At 35.4% G+C, this 17,025-nt stretch overlaps 2 protein-coding genes across 2 annotated transcripts; both read left to right on the top strand.

Moving 5' to 3' along the window:
• The first annotated feature begins 552 nt into the window (after window positions 1–552).
• LOC141836220 (NADH dehydrogenase [ubiquinone] iron-sulfur protein 1, mitochondrial-like) lies at window positions 553–8,742 on the top strand. Its single transcript, XM_074723663.1, has 5 exons — window positions 553–1,023; window positions 1,104–1,350; window positions 1,651–1,945; window positions 6,222–6,596; window positions 7,674–8,742. The coding sequence occupies exons 1-5, from the start codon at window positions 609–611 to the stop codon at window positions 8,571–8,573; spliced, it is 2,232 nt and encodes a 743-aa protein (XP_074579764.1). The 5' UTR covers window positions 553–608; the 3' UTR covers window positions 8,574–8,742.
• Window positions 8,743–15,624: 6,882 nt separating this feature from the next.
• Window positions 15,625–16,740, top strand: LOC141835941 (nudix hydrolase 17, mitochondrial-like). Its single transcript, XM_074723347.1, has 5 exons — window positions 15,625–15,844; window positions 15,925–16,024; window positions 16,108–16,191; window positions 16,279–16,407; window positions 16,506–16,740. Exons 1-5 carry the CDS (start codon window positions 15,771–15,773, stop codon window positions 16,629–16,631), a joined length of 513 nt encoding a protein of 170 aa, XP_074579448.1. The 5' UTR covers window positions 15,625–15,770; the 3' UTR covers window positions 16,632–16,740.
• Window positions 16,741–17,025: the final 285 nt, after the last annotated feature.

Below are 17,025 nucleotides of genomic sequence, written 5' to 3'. Positions count from 1 at the left end.
AAATACTCTATCATTTTAGACATAATAAATTTAATTTGATTAAAAATCTCTTTATATAAAAAATTTTTAAATTAAAATTATTTATCATTAAAATTATTTAAATTTATCAAAATCATTTCAACATAATCAAATTCATCGTAAAATTATTGTAATATTGATTAATTATAATTATAATTATATTAGTCCATGAGTGATTACTATAAAATTTTATGATACATTTTATTATGTTAAAATAATTTTGATAAAATTTAATTAAGTTTTAAAAAATTATATAAAATTATTCTCTATATAATTTTTTTACTAAATTAAATTATTTTTTCATAGTTATATTTGATATAAAAAATATAGTATACTTTTTTATTTTAAAAAATGCCATTTTATGATTATTAGGGGCATCTTTTTATTCTTGCCTAGGTATTTGTGGGGTTTTACAGTCGCTGGGGCATCATTTGGGTAAAATATAAAGTTTGAGGAGAAAACTGTAAATAAAAAATAATAGGATGCTATTTGAGATTTTTTCCACCGCGGAGCACACGACTGAGGCATCCTCGCCCCCTTCGTCTTCTCGTCGCCGCCGCTCGAAATCGATCGATCGATCGAAGGGAGAGATGGGTTTCCTGTTACACGCCCTCCGCCGCTCGCATCCTTTGCTCCGATCCCACTTCTCTCACCCTAACCCTACCGCCCTGCGACGGATCTCCTCCTCCGCCGCCCTCCGGAAGCCGGAATCTGCCGCAGTCTCCACCTACGACCCGGCTGATCTGCCGCCTCGGGCCCCCGTCGGCGGCGCCAGGTTCCACCTCGACAACCCCGAAGACGCCATGGAAGTCTTCGTCGACGGGTACCCCGTCAAGATCCCCAAGGGGATGACCGTCCTCCAAGCCTGCGAGGTCGCGGGCGTCGACATCCCTAGGTTTTGCTACCACAGCCGACTCTCCATCGCGGGCAACTGCCGCATGTGCCTCGTTGAGGTTGAGAAGTCCCCGAAGCCCGTCGCCTCTTGCGCCATGCCCGCCCTCCCAGGTCGGTTTGGATCCAGAAGTTACCTTTTACTCGTCGCCGATCGGTTGATCTCATCTGTTGATGTTCTTGTGGGGTCGTAGGGATGAAGATTAAGACTAACACGCCGGTGGCAAAGAAGGCTAGAGAAGGAGTGATGGAATTCCTCTTGATGAACCACCCACTGGACTGCCCGATCTGCGATCAGGGAGGTGAGTGTGACCTGCAGGATCAATCGATGGCTTTCGGAGCGGACCGTGGACGATTCACAGAGATGAAGAGGTCCGTAGTTGATAAGAATCTAGGGCCGCTTGTAAAGACAGTGATGACCCGATGCATCCAATGCACAAGGTAGTTCTTTTTCAAAATAACTTTATTTGCTTGAGATGGATTTAGCTGGAATACGTGGAAATTACCAAATAACTTTCTAATTTTAGTTTAGTTAATAGGGTTCCAGGGACAGAACTTCAATATCTCTATATGCAGTATTTTGTCATAGTACATGCCTTCCTTGTGTTCAATTTGCCCTAATAAACGTAGAAGAATTTGAATTATGAAAAGCTACATTGTTGCTAAATCATTTTGCTTTTATATTTATTTTGGTAAGCTATGTAAATTGTATGATATGTCTGCTTTGTGTGAGTGTGACAGATGCGTGAGATTTGCTACTGAGGTGGCTGGTGTTCAGGACCTGGGAATGTTAGGTCGTGGTAGTGGAGAGGAAATTGGGACTTATGTCGAGAAACTCATGACAAGCGAGCTTTCAGGCAATGTGATAGATATCTGCCCTGTTGGAGCTCTGACTTCTAAACCTTTTGCTTTTAAAGCTAGAAACTGGGAATTAAAGGGTACAGAGACTATCGATGTTACTGATGCTGTTGGGTCAAACATAAGAATTGATAGTAGAGGTCCAGAAGTTATGCGAATTGTTCCACGCCTGAATGAGGTTCTCTATTTCTCTCTTAACTTCATATGTTTATTCTGCTGAGTCTCTTATTTACATAGCAGTACAATACAATTTTCTAAGTTTTGATGTTGTAACTATATCCACTTTCTTAACCTGATAACCTAGAAAGTTCTTTATTGTAAAAAGTTATTCCTAATATTAGTTCACATCTAGTAAGGATGATGATAAATACAATTTATTAGTATCATACATTTCTCTGGCCAGATTGTTTTCTTGGCATCTTTTTGTAACTTCGTAGACTTGAATGCTCTTCACCATAAGAATGTATGCCATTACTGACAAAATGCCCAGTCTTGATTATCCTCCTGATTAAAAACAGCTTAATCTTCACTCTTCAGAACCTTTCTTTTCTTGTTTGTCTCAGTAATCATTATAGCTTGTGTAGAATTAGTTATTTGCTAGTTTTAGAAAAGGACCAAAAGGTTCAGTGAAATTTTATTCTATTATGTTATTATAATCCTTAGATGGGGTTGAAGGATTCAATTATTTTGTTTGTGTGGTGGGAAACATTTAATCAGGAACATGGTTCGAAAAAAATATATTCAACACCTGCTACGCCATTGAGCTCTATCCCCTACTATATCATCATTTATATTTAAATAAATTTTATCTTAGTTTATTATTGTTGATTAAGTATTTTTTATTTTCCTCTTCCTCGTTTGATGTGCACATTTGTTATAGTTTCACATTATCTAACTGGAACATTTATTTATCGTTTATATACATGTCTGTACTATCTTAAATGTGTCTCCTGGAGTTTTTCCTCAATAGGTACAATCTCGATTTTTTCTCTTTAATATTTTCATTTCTTATTTTGTTCATTCTTATATGTCTGCACATCTACCTTAACATCATTGTCTCTGTAATTCTTATATTTTGCTCATGTGCTCAAGTCGTAGTCCAACATTTAGCTCCATACAACATAGCAGGTCTAATCACTGTTTTGTAAAACTTTCCTTTAAGTCTTAAAGGTACTTTACGATCACAAAGAACACCTAACGTTATTCTCCATTTCAACCATTCTGCTCATATTCAATATAAGACATCTTTCTCCATCCTTTTATCTTTTTGTAAAAATGATCCTAAATATTTAAAAATGTCAGTTATAAATAATTTGTCATCTTCTATCTTAACAATTATCTTATTACGTCTAGTATTGCTAAAATTTAAATTTTATATATTTTATTTTTACTTTACTAAGCCTAAAATTTCACTTCTAGTGTTTTCGTTAAGATTCGAGTTTAGTATTTACTCCTTAATGTGTCTAATTTATCAAAACAATATCATCTGCAGATAACATGCACTGCGGTATTATCTTGGATGTGTCCAGTGAGTTTATCCATGATTAGTGTAAAAAGATAGAGACTTAGAGTTGATTTTTGATATAATTCTATCTTTATGGGAAACACTTAGGTTAATTTGCCCGAAGTCTTTACTCTTATCATATATTTTCATATAAATCCTTAATTAGTTCAATATATGCTATATTAACTCTTCTCTTTTTTAGAATTCTTTATATAATTTTTTTGGGATTCTATCATAAGTTTTTTCTAGGTCGACGAATAGTCTTGCTTCTGTTCCCAATACTTTTCAATTAGTTGTCTGAGAAGATGTATATCTTCTATTATCGACTTTCTAAGTATAAATCCAAATTGATGTTCGATCACCGTGGTCTCATTCCTTAGTCTTTTTTCTATTATTCTTTCTCAAAATTTTATGTATGAGTCATTAGTTTAATACCCCTATAGTTTGTACAATTTTGTACGTCTTCGTTATTTTTATATAAGAGAACTAAATACTTATTCTCCATTAATCATATATTTTTGAGCTTTCAATATGAGGTTAAATACCTTGTGTCTTAAGACACTGCTATACCTCTATTAGAATATCATTTGGTCCAACTATTTTTTTATTTTGCATCCCATTTAAAGCTTGAGCTATTTCTGAGGTTTGAATTCTACGATAAAAATTTAAATTTTTATACTCACGCGACCTACTTAAATTACCTAAGTTAAGTTTGTCATCTAAACCTTTATTAAAAATTTGATAAAAATACCTCTTCCATTGCTCTTTTATTTTTTCATCATTTACTACTCCATTGCATTCATCTTTAATACATTTTATTTGGATAAGAGATCTTGTTTATTTTGTATTCAATTTTTGATATAAGCGTTCAAAAGTTTCATTTTTAATTTCATTCATTACTTTCTGGCCTCTTTCTTAGCTAATGTATATTTTTTTAAGTTTTTCTGTTCTTACAAATATATAATTTCTTATAGATTATTTGTTTTTCTTTCACTTTCTCCTGTACTTTTTTATTCCACCATCAAGATTCTTTATTTGGTGGTGCACATCCTTTTGACGCACCGAGTACACTCTTAGATACTATTTTCAATTTTGATACTATCTTATCTCATGTTGTATTCAAATCATTATATATTTCTCCTAATATTTGTACTCATACTCTCTCCTTAAATATATTTTGTTTCCTATCCTTTAACTTTCATATTTAATTTTAGGAGTCGTGCATATTTTTTTTCTATTGATATTATGTTTGAGGCGTATATCCAACACTACTAATCTATGTTGGATAGTTAAATTTTCTCTAGGGATGACTTTACAATCTTTATAAATTTTTCTATCATTCTTCCTAACCATAAGAAAGTCAATTTATGATTTATTATTTCCACTTTTGAACGTGATCAAGTGTTTTTTTTTCTTAAAAAATGTATTAGTTAATATAAGGTCATATGTTATTGCAAAATCCAATATAATTTTCCCTTCATTTTTTGTTCCAAATCCATAACCTTCATGCATCCTATTATATTCCTAATTTTTCACTCTTACATGTCAATTTAAATCTCTTCTTATTAAAATCATTTCGGTTGGTGAATATTTTGTAATACCTCATTTAGGTTATCTCAAAATTTAGTTTTGGTGTGTTAAAAAAAAAAGAATTTTATTTACTTTCAGCTCTCTTTCATTCATTTTACTCCATATCCTTCCTCAGGATTAAGAAATTGGCTACATGCATAGTTTGCTCATATTTCTGCTGTAGGAACCTATGCGTTGGGAATCTTGGCTAAAATTTCATAATTGTAAATTTGCAAAATGGTTTGAAGTTTGTACCACAGAATGATTTCAATTTATTATGTTGGTGTTCTCTAGTTTTGGTAATTTTTCAGAGATCATATGAAGAGCAGGAAACATAGAAGATAAGAAATAAGGAAATTGCCATCTACTGTAAAAGATGAAGTCCAGTCAAACACACAATGTTGTAAAGACCAGTTTCTATTTAGAAGAAAACTTACTCAGATCTTGAAGATCTGAACTAGAATATGCTACAAAAGAATGCAAGTAGAACTGCCAAGTTAGGATAGAAAGTGGTCACTCAGTTCCATGAATTGAACTAATTTGGATTAAATTGAGACTTTTATTGTCACTAAAAAATTCTGTGATTTGAGGTATATTTGCTAAATATCAAAATTGATGGATTAGTATACTGACCGGAATAATTCTTAAGTTTATCTCTTAAGAACTTATAATTATAAAATACACCCTTGAGCCTTGAATTGGCAAAACAATTGAAAAATAGCAAGAATAGCGAACAAACTGTTTCTCCTTATTGTGAAGCCTAATTGCTGGTAGATTAATTGAATTTTCTCTGATGTACTAATATGTAATAGCAGTGCTCTAGTGGTTGATCAGTTATCTTCCTCAGCATCTTCTTGCTTCATCATTTACAACAATGTCATGTTTAGTTTAAATTTATCTCCCCTTGATTTGCTGTTAAATCCAGCATCTTCATCAAGTATCCTTGCAAATTCTTTGGTGCATTTTCTTCCTTATATTTAGATATTTTTACCTTCATCAGTTGCTCTATTGCTATGCCTTGCTATGCCTGGTTCCAATAATTTTACAACAATTAAATAATTTACTTGATTCATTGTGTGCATTTTCTTGCTTATATTTAGATATTTTTTCCTTCATTAGTTATTCATTTGCTATGCGAGGTTCCAATATTTTTTACAAGAATTAAATAATTTCCTTAGTTCCTATTTTGATGAGATATTTGCTCGATGACCTTTTACCTTTTTAAATCTCCTTGTCAAGTTTGACCTGCCCTTGAGGATAGGTTTAAGAGCGAATGGTTCAAGTTGCTTGATCAGATATTTATGGGTCATGGCTGGTGAACCTGCTTCAACTGGCATTATCTTGGAGTTTATCTTTTAATATTCAGTTCCTGATTTTATAGGATATTAACGAGGAGTGGATATCAGACAAAACACGCTTCTGTTATGATGGTCTCAAAAGGCAAAGGCTAAATGATCCTATGATTCGTGGTGCTGATGGACGATTCAAGACGGTGACTTGGCGAGATGCACTGGCAATCATTGCTGAAGTCCTCCAGCAAGTTAAACCTGCCGAAATTGTTGGAATTACAGGTCAACTTTCTGATGCAGAATCTATGATGGCACTGAAAGACTTTTTAAACAGATTGGGATCGGAGCAAGTGGCATGTGAAGGAAATGGTGTGAATCCTAATGCAGATTTACGTCCTAGTTACCTTATGAACACACATATTGCTGGTCTTGAGAATGCAGATGCTTTCCTGTTGGTTGGCACTCAGGTAATGTTACTTTGTTTCATAAGAAGTGAGAGACGGGAATTTCCTAATTAATGATCTGCTACAGCTGTTTCATTTAACTTCAGAGTATTCATTGACTTATGATTTTAGATGTAGATTTATCATGCTCTGATCCTTAGTTTCAGTAAACTCTTTTATTAGGATGCTTGTTGCTTTAAACTTTAAGGTGGTAACTCAGTGTATTTTTAGAAATGATAAAAATTTGATTTGTGATTGATGTGATGATGAGCCTGAGATAATTCAAAGTATATGATCAATTCGAAGCATTTAAGTGGAGGCACTATGATAGATGGTGAAATGAGAAATGGTATGAAACCAATAGGATCAAAGATGACCGATCAGATTGATCATGTGTAGTTTGATCCCAATATAAAGAATCAATAAAATGAGAAAGGGAGAGATATCTAGACTAAAAAAAGGTGAAGTATAAAGGAATACTTGTTGATGTAAAACAATGTTTTTGGCATATAAATGTTAGGTGTCATTTTGGATTTTGGTTAATCATAATGTAATGTAACTTGTTTTTTGTAGGTTTTATATTTTAATCAAGCTCTTAACTAATACTTGAATAAATACTTTTGTGTGTGCAATAAATAAATACCTCTGTTGGTAAGACGTGGCAAGTATGCTTGCATAGTGTAATGTCGCGAACCGTTTACATATGATAGAGTTGGTAGCCAGATATTGGTGAACAAGAAACCAGGATTTTGACTCAATAGACTTTTTACTGGAATGAAAAGAAAAAAATTAGGGAGGATATCAAAGCTAGTTGTTTTCTCATAGTAAATAGTCCCTTGGAACAAGGTGATTGTTTGGCTGAATTCTTATATTATGTTTTGTTGAATCTAAATCATGAGGAAAAGATGCATCTAAATCATGATATCTGATATTGATCGCAGTCTAATCAACATGTTTTAGTAGTCAAGTGGTAGCTCATAATTTGATCATCTATGTAATACTTTGTACAAATTTCCATTGCTTTCGATGAAAAGATTTAACCTTGATTCTCAAGTTTCATAGTCTTGATGATTCCTGACCTGTGCATTGTATAATTGGCAGCCTAGAGTAGAAGCCCCATTGATAAATGCAAGAATCAGGAAGACTGTGCGAGCAAATCAAGCAAAAGTGGCCTACGTCGGTCCTCCATCTGACTTCAACTATGATCACCAACATATCGGCACATGCCCCAAAACACTGCTCGAGATCGCCGAAGGCCGCCACCCTTTCTGCTCGACCCTCAAATCTGCAAAGAACCCTGTTATCATAGTGGGCGCTGGAATTTTCAATCGCAAAGACAAGGATGCCATCTTTTCCAAAGTTGAGTCCATAGCAAAGACTTTTAACGTCGTTAGACCAGACTGGAACGGCTTCAATGTCTTGCTGCTTAATGCCGCCCAGGCTGCTTCACTGGACCTCGGTCTCGTTGGCAGCCCCTCCGAAAGCATCCAATCGGCTAAGTTTCTTTACCTGATGGGGGCGGACGATGTGAACTTGGAAAAGCTCCCGAATGATGCATTCGTAGTTTACCAGGGTCATCACGGCGATAAGAGCATTTACAGAGCTAATGTTATTTTACCTTCTTCTGCATTCAGTGAGAAAGAAGGGACTTATGAGAACACCGAAGGTTGCGCTCAATGGACAGTTCCTGCAGTCTCCACGGTCGGTGATGCAAGAGATGATTGGAAGATCATCAGGGCACTCTCCGAGGTGGCTGGCGTTCGTCTGCCCTACGATAACCTTCAAGGAATCCGAGCTCGGATAAGGACGGTGGCGCCGAATCTGCTCCAGGTGGATGAGAGGGAGCCATCTTCCGTGTCTTTTGACATCAAACCAGACTGCAAAGATCAGGTGAGCTTCGAGCCATTTAAACCCGCGGTCGACAACTTCTACATGACAAATTCAATAACCCGGGCGTCGAAGATAATGGCCCAATGCAGCTCGGTACTTCTGAAGACATGAGGTTCTTCTCCAAAGCTGGTGTAATTTATTTATTTTTACCACTTTTGTCGAAATCTGAGCTCTTGTTGAAGCTAGGATTTGATTTGCTCATAAATTGGCAGTAATTCTGCCATATCTTTCTTTGGTCTGAGAACCAAAGCTAACTTTCTTCAACGTGGACCATTTATCATTCTTCCTGGTTTGCGTAAATACGCTGCTGTGTTTAATCTCAATGAATTGAAAGTTTTAAGTATTTAGAATCCTTTTTTGCAAAAGGATGGAAGGATTAAGAGATGTCTTATATAGAATACAAGTGGAAGGTTTAAATGGAGGAAAACGTCAGATGTTTTTGTGATCATAAAATATCTCTAAGACTTAAAGAAATTTTTTATAAAATAGCGGTTAGACATGCTATATTATATGTAGTTGAATGTTGGGTTATGACTATAACACATGAGTAGAAATGAAAATGATAAGGTGAATATACAGACATGCAAGGATGGTAAGGATAAGAAATGAAATTATTAAAGAGAAAATAACACATGAGTAGAAATGAAAATGATAAGGTGAATTACAGACATAAGGATTAAGGATAAGAAATGAAAAAAGTTGGATTTTGGAAGACACGTTTAAGATTGTATGGATATATACTTAGACGATTAATAAAATTGGATAAAATAAAATAAAATTTATTTAAATATAAATGATGATATATATAATAGGGGATAAAATCCATTAGCTCCTATACTTCATCATTGGTGAAATAAATTCTCTAATATGATGGTGCTTTCATAGAACAAATGCCATTGTGGTGTATGATATCATTTATAGAGGTTTTCTTGTCTCTAACCTGGTTTCCTTTAACACTTGCTTTACTTTAATACTATGATACGGTATTTGTCAGCTCGTCATCGTTGGCATATATTTAAGCATTTCACCAAATTTCTGCTTGTTTTCTTCACGTACAGGATCCAGCAAAGCTCCATCGGGCCACTGAACTGTAGGCCATGCATGCTGACTGAAGGTTTCGGTTTAACACACATTTGGATCGTTATGTTTGTTGCAAGGCTGCAGCTTGTACACATGCTCTTCTCAACTTAATTTCTTTGTTAATTTGATCTCTCTCTTTACAGCTGTAATTAATAATAGATGAAAGGATCATGATTGGTAGAATAAGTATTCCATTGGTGGTGGTGGTCGTCAACGATAGGGACTCTGCAGGCTTCTTTTTTCTCCCTTCGTGCAGCAAAAGCTTCCAAAAAGCAGAAGGAAATAAAAAACACGATGCAATCTTAAGCTTATCCGGTTATCCGCACTAGCTAGACAGTGGGAGTGCATGCTGTTCCTATCATGCACTTGTCTTTCTGTGGATTGTTTGTGCAGGCAGTGTCGTAGTTGCTGTTGTTGTGGCTGACTTAGCTCCACATCATGGACACGGCATGCTCCATCAAGCCCTAGTTATGCTGCTACTTTAATTGACTATCATCAGCCATTCTCTTTTCACAGCAAAAGCCAAGGGCGTGAAGACACGCACAGCTACCATGTGACGCTGGAAACACATTAAACTACTGCGTCTTCTCTTCTTCTTGCTTTGCTTTTGTTTTTGCTTCTGGTTTTTGACAAGTAGCAGTCTGCGTCATGATGCGCATGCGGATGCGCATGCGCAGCCATTTGTGGACAGGTGTTGCAGTATTGTCTCGTCTTCTCTGCGTGCCTCTGGACAAAGTTCGATATCTGGAAGAGACGAATTTGTATCTGAACTCCATTTCATTTTGGGGCACAGGAATAAGAATAAATCATGCGTGCATTTGTAAGGTAGATGCATGCATAAAGTTTCTACATATGAAAAAAATGTCTGTTTACGAAGAGAATAAAGGAATTAAGTATGTCGACTTGTGCGTATTAATTCCGTTTTGGTGCTTTGATGATTAAATATTATGCCTATTCGTGTGTTACGTACGTTGTGTGTGTATGAGGATCCCATTTTAGTACTTTTGCGGTTGTGTTGTAGATTTATGTGTGTATGAACTTGCACATGCTAACTAGTTGTATATATGTATTCCATTTTGATGCTTCGACAAGTAGCTAGGTATTATGCTTCCACAACTCTAGTTGTTCAATTGAATTGTATGGTTGTTTGATTCGCATAACAAATGTGATCGTCACCGAAAAAAATATGCACACCTTTGTAGTTTATAGACCCAAAAAAAAAAGAACACAACTAACATATATTGTATGTAGAATTGTAAATAAATAAAATGTATTAAATTAAAGTGAATAAATAGTGTATATATATATTTGTATATATATAATTATTAATAAATAAATTTAAATATATATATATTTCAATTTATTAATATTTATAAATAAATAAAGATTGTGAATATTTATGGATAAAGTTTATGAATTATATTGATTAATAAATCTAATATGGTAAATTAACAAATAAATTTCAAAGTCAAGATTACTGATCAATTAAATAAATTAAAAATATAAAATTTTAAATAATAAATAATTTGAATTGAGAGTTCGATAACATTTAAATGAATTAAGTTCAAATCAAATTTAAATTTGTAAAAAAAAAAATAAGTCAAATTTGAATAGTGATATTTGATTTATTTTAGGTCCAATTTGTTGTCCCACATTATAGTCCAGTCCAATTTATTTTATTTTATTATTATATATAAAATTTTTATTAAATAGTTAAAATCTTTTAATAAAATAAATAAAGTTGATTTGGACTAATATATAAAAATATATTAGTCCAAATCAAAGTTGATTTGGATTTAATTTGGTTAAGTTATGAATTAAGTTTAATTGCTCGAATAAAATGGGTTCAATTGATTTAAAATAAAGTTATGAAATTCTTGAGAAGATGTATTCTTTCTTTTTTTTTTTATTCTCTTTTAAGTATGCAACCTCACTCCCACTATTTCACGCACAAGCCTCCACAACCCAACTATTTTTTTTCTTTATTTTCTCATTTAATTCTTCTCCCTATTTGTTTCTTCCCACCCATAGTTTAATTAGAAGCTCTCTTTTCTTTTTCTCCTTCTCAAGAGCAGCAACCCTCCTTTTCTTTTTTTATTATTTTTCAACCGACCAACAACAATCGTAATTTTTCTTTCTCTTCTCCAATAAAAATAATTTTAACTTTTTTATCGTCAGAGCTAGTCAAAACTATTGAAAAAGAAAGTAAAGGGGCGTTTGGTTTGGAAAATATTTTCCATTTTCTATTTCTAGTTTTCCATTTTCTGATTTAGTTTTCATAAAACAGAAAATGCGTTTGGTATGATATACTGTTTTCTGTTTTCTAGAAAAGAAAATTGAAAAATGAGTTTGGTTCGATAATCTAGAGTTAACTTGGTTCAGTAATCTAGAGTTAATTGTTTCCATTAGTTTTAAACTATCCCAACTATAGCTAGGAGTTAATTATTAAAATTTGATTAAAGCCTAACTTAAAAAAAAATCGCTCGCGCGAGGCCCGCGCGCAGAGGCGTCGCCGAGCCTGCGCGGCGCCTCCGGCGGTGTCGCCGGGCTCGGCCGGTGCCTCCGGCGGTGTCGCCGGGCCCGGGAATCGTCGGACCTGTTGTGTTTCATCGCGGGGCCCGGGCATCGCAGCCCCGAGAGGCGCTGGTTCGCTCACATCCAGCGCGGCATATGGAGGAATCCTCGCAATCGTAGAGGTGGAGGAGGGTGTCGGCGGTGACGGCGTCTGCAGTTCGGACAAAACCTTAAGGTGGAGGTCGACGAAGGAAGAGAACGCGAGGGCTTGGTACCTGCCATGGGAAGAGGAAGAGGAAGAGGAAGGGAGGAGAGTGGGAATCTTGAGGGGAAGGTTTGAGGGGAGAGGAGACGAAGCAGGAGCTCATGGTGCGCGAGGAAGAAAAGGGGCTTCGTCGGCGAGTGTAGGAGCAAGACGAAGCGGATCTGCGAAGTGGAAAACGTCGCGTTTTCCCATTTTTTGATTTTAAGCTGGAGGTTTGGAAAACGATCAAAAGTCGTTTTCTATTTTCTTAGAAAATGAATTTCTATTTTCCAGAAAATGAAAATGAAAACGCATACCAAACGCGTTTTTCGTTTTCATTTGCTGGAAAATAGAAAATGAAAACGGAAAATGCGCCAACCAAACGCTACCTAAGATTTTCGTTCTCTTTTCTTTTCCTCTTTATAATTATTTTATTATTTATTTATTTTTTCCTAGGCCAGTTCAAGCAAAGCCGTAATAGTTATTTTCTATTATTCTATTTGGTTTACTTTGTTTCTTATTTTCGACCAAATGCAATCGTAGAAAGAATAAATCATTATAGTAATTAAACTTATTTAATAAAGTAATTGAGATGTACTATTATTTATTTATTTATTTGATTATTATTATTTTTACTATTTAGAGATATAACTTAAACTATTTTAAAATGAAACATCAAGCTCTCTTCCCCAAACTTTAATTTCTGAATCCATTCCTACGACCGATAATGTAGCTTGTGACTATGTATAAAACACAAAGCTTAGTTGATAGATCAATAACTCATAATCATATTTATAAGACACAAGAACACATAAATTATTTGGTGTGTAAACATCTATACTCAAAAGAGTAAAAAAACACATGAAAATAGTTTTTTATTTTTAAACATGAATTCATATGTATCTCGATAATGAAACGATATTGTCCATTTTGGACCCACACCCTCATGATTTTGTTTTCGAATTTTATCCAAAAGGCTTCGTATCAATGAGATATTTTTCATCTTATAATTCTAGGATCTTTTACATATATTCCCAATGTGGGACTTTGATTGTATTCCAACAGCTTACCCGTATTAATCCATGTAAGTTAGATATTTAGTGTCAATTAAAAAATAAAAAATAGATGATGCATGCTTGCCTTGGGGCTACGGTGCTGATATTTCTGTAATTAATCAAATAACTATAGGTCGATTCCTACCTACATATTAAGTTTCTCTACTGGGAATACAACGACATCCGGGTTGTGACCCAGGGACCCGCGGTTCGATCCCCAGCTACGGCGTATTTGTAAGAATTTTCTTTCAAACGGGGAACGCAATCAAAGGATGCTGGACATCTGGATTGGCCGCCGTATGCGCTTCCAGATTTACCCTGGTGGTCGGTGGAAAACTTCCGTGGGACCGGACCGGCCACCCCCAGGGATTGAGTCCATGAGACTGACTGGGATTTATCATTTTTCTAATGGGAATACAACTTTAGAACGCTCATTTATAATGCTCCAATGATTTGCCTTAACTAGTTGATCAATTTTGACTTAGGTCCAACACAAAACCCATTTGTGATTGTGTCACATCAAATTTGGGTAGTTGGTCCATACCAATGATTTGTCATCTTCCCCTAGAAATACACTATTCTAGAAAATTGTCTTAGCCATAGAAAAAGTCATAATTCTATTCTATGTTGAGACTTATTCTAAGGAAAAAATTAAGACTCGATGATTCAAGATATTTGGCAGCATATTACTTGTGTATTGTAGAGCATCTTCCATGAAAGTGAGAAAGAAAGGAAGCACCCAAAAAAGAAAACAAAATCTATTCTATAATTTATTCAAAATAATTAAGGACCTTAAAAACCCACTCCACTAACATGAGCTCTTATGCATCTTGCCTTAAGTCACCATCCCTATATATATTTTACAAAGAGCACCTCTTTGTCCATCTTAATTAATTTTCGCCCTACCCTATTTTATTTGTTGTCCCATCTTTCGCTCATCCCGTCCTCTTCTCCTCGTTCATCGTTGTTGTCGTCGTCTCCATTAGCCAAGCAAACAACACTTAGCAAAGACATTTGCATGATCCCATAAGATGGCTCGCAACTATCTTTTTCTTCTCTTCTGTTCTCTTCTCATGTCACACTCCCTATTCTATGAAAGTAACATCGTCATCTTCTTTGATCCCATTCTCCTTCCCTCACCTCCATTTGTAATTGACACTAAGTTAATATTTATATCGTGCCACTAAATATCTATATATTTTTTAATATAGAATGATTGTTATTATTGTATATATTTCTAGTACTTATTTGCATTTTAATATTCTATCTTAAATTTATTAGTTTAGGACTTTCTCAATTTATTTTATATTTCTTGGCCGGTGCTTCAAAAATTATTTGCTCCATCTCTTTAATTTGTGGCCGGTGGGTTTTATCTCTATTACTTTAGTCATAAATAAAGAATAATCTTAATATGAAAATTACAAAAATAAATAAATAAATAAATAAAGACTGAAATTTGATTTAACATGAATTTTATGCAATTTTTTGTTTTTTGTTATTTGACAAGGTCTGAAATCTAAATTGCATTAATCAACTGGAAGAAAGTTCTTTTTTGTCTCTTGTGAAATTTATGGAGCCCAATTTGTTAAATTACGAACAAAATTCACCAAATTAAAAGGTGTTAAAATGAAATCGATCTCTGTTTAAAAGGAAATTTATTTATCAAATAACTCCCCTGGTTTTTATTTTTATCAAAACGATTTTTTTTTTTCAAGTTGAATTACATATTGGTAAAAAAAATTAAAACCAATAATTCCTCCCTTCTAGATATAACTTTTAATTTAGATTCAGTCCGTCGGATTGATCTATTCCATTAAATATAAATTTATTAATCTATTTTAAAATGAATTTAGGTGGACTGACTTACCTAGGTCTGTCTGCATGAATTGACTTGTGATGGATTTAAATTGATCTGTAGATTAAAAAAATTTATTTATTTATTTAAAAATTAAAATAAAAAATTTAATGGACTAACCGATATCTAATCGTACAAATTTAAAAATTTTAATTTATTTAAATTATAATTTAAATTTAAAATCTTTTAATTTTTTAACGGGATTGATCTGCCTAATCTGCTCAAATCAATTATTCTAGATTCTACAAACCATGATAAGCGCCGAGGCGCGCCGCGCCGAGCCGCACCGCGCCGGGCTGCGCTCTGACTCGGCGTTGCCGGCGAGTCAACTCGTGATTTATGGATCCAACGACTCGGTCTCCCGTACCGATCCCGTCTCATTTAGTGCCGTGCTTTGACGACGGCGAGTTGATTCCACCGGGGACGCGCCCTCACGCGCTCCCTGACCCACGCAGCTCCTCTATTTATACCCTCCTCCGTTTCCTCTACTTCATCTCCATTCTTCCATCTTCTCATCAGCCATTTCCTTCGGAAGGAAGAAGACGAAGAAGAAGAAGAAGATGGTGACGTTGGTTTCTCGACAGGGAAGGCAACTCCAGCGATACAGCAAGAACGGCAGCCGCCTCGTCGTCGGGTAAAAGAAATAAAAATCGAATTTTTATCCTTCTCGAGTCTTCAAATATGTCTTAATCTCGGTTTGGGCATATCCTGCAGGTGCATTCCTTACAAGTTTAATTCCGGCGAGGAGGCCGATAAATCGGTGGAGGTCCTCGTCGTGAGCTCTCCCAAAGGCAATGGCGTGGTCTTCCCGAAGGTTCGCCTTCGATCGAGCAGTTAATTTTCTTCGGTAAAAGAGACTGCTGGGCCTTCAAATTAACCATGGTTTCTCTTTCTCAGGGTGGTTGGGAGACTGACGAGACAATAAAAGAAGCAGCTTCGAGGGAGGCAATGGAGGAAGCAGGAGTGCAGGGCCACATTGAGGTAGACGAGTTCTTCATATTCCTGCAGTAAGATCATCGAGTTCATTTCTTCTTGCAGAATCGCTAACAGGTCGACTTTAATTTGCAGAGGAAACTTGGGAAATGGACGTACAAGAGCAGAACTTACGATGCGTACTACGAAGGCACCATGTTCCCTCTCCATGTCACGCAGGAGCTCGGAGACTGGCCGGAGATGCACACGAGAGAGCGCAAATGGGTGAGCGATCGATCGATCGAGCATGCGAAACACTACTTTGAATTTCATTTGGTTTGATTTCTGATTTCTGAAAAAAGTAGATATATTTGATGTTTCAGGTGACAGTGGACGAAGCCAAAGAAGGGTGCCAGCATCCATGGATGAAAGAAGCTCTGGAGAGACTGGTGGAGAGGCTCTACAGCAGCTCCAGCTGCAGCAGCGAAGCAACTCCTCCAGCTTCTTAGGATTTCGATTAATTAATTTATTATATTATTGCTCGATCGATCGATGTAAAAGTTTACAATCAGTTTTACTTAGATTATCATTCTTTAATTTAAGTTCTTTCAGCCTGAATCCTGCTGATGATGTGAGGATTGCACTATGTAAAAGGGCTTTATAAGACTGATCATCAAAATGAACTATAAGAAGAAGAAGAAGAAGAAGAACTGAGTTCTTTGTGCTGTTTCCACTTTAATTGCCATGTGGTTCTGTAGCTATCGGAATCAAAGTGTCCACCACTAACAGTTTCTGTATCGATCTTCGTTGGCATGCAACGCAAAGTGGCAACTTTTGCATGGATTATATATCTATATATTAAATGGTCACTTGAGTGAGTACGAGTGCATTATTATATATTCT

Source organism: Curcuma longa, chromosome 10 (assembly GCF_044706935.1).
Source record: "Curcuma longa cultivar G26 ecotype Majalengka, Jawa Barat chromosome 10, ITB_CL_G26_1.1, whole genome shotgun sequence".
NCBI classification, from domain to species: Eukaryota; Viridiplantae; Streptophyta; class Magnoliopsida; order Zingiberales; family Zingiberaceae; genus Curcuma; species Curcuma longa.
The sequence above is the reverse complement of the archived record's forward strand: the minus strand, read 5'-3'. Positions and strand labels throughout refer to the sequence as shown.

Bases quoted from the DNA above. Each gene is read 5' to 3' on its own strand.
- LOC141836220 (XM_074723663.1), top strand. From the start codon at position 609: ATGGGTTTCCTGTTACACGCCCTCCGCCGCTCGCATCCTTTGCTCCGA. The intron at 1,351-1,650 runs GTAGTTCTTTTT...TGAGTGTGACAG, and splicing joins CGATGCATCCAATGCACAAG to ATGCGTGAGATTTGCTACTG. The intron at 6,597-7,673 runs GTAATGTTACTT...TATAATTGGCAG, and splicing joins TCCTGTTGGTTGGCACTCAG to CCTAGAGTAGAAGCCCCATT.
- LOC141835941 (XM_074723347.1), top strand. From the start codon at position 15,771: ATGGTGACGTTGGTTTCTCGACAGGGAAGGCAACTCCAGCGATACAGC. The intron at 16,192-16,278 runs GTAGACGAGTTC...TTTAATTTGCAG, and splicing joins GAGTGCAGGGCCACATTGAG to AGGAAACTTGGGAAATGGAC. The intron at 16,408-16,505 runs GTGAGCGATCGA...TTGATGTTTCAG, and splicing joins ACACGAGAGAGCGCAAATGG to GTGACAGTGGACGAAGCCAA.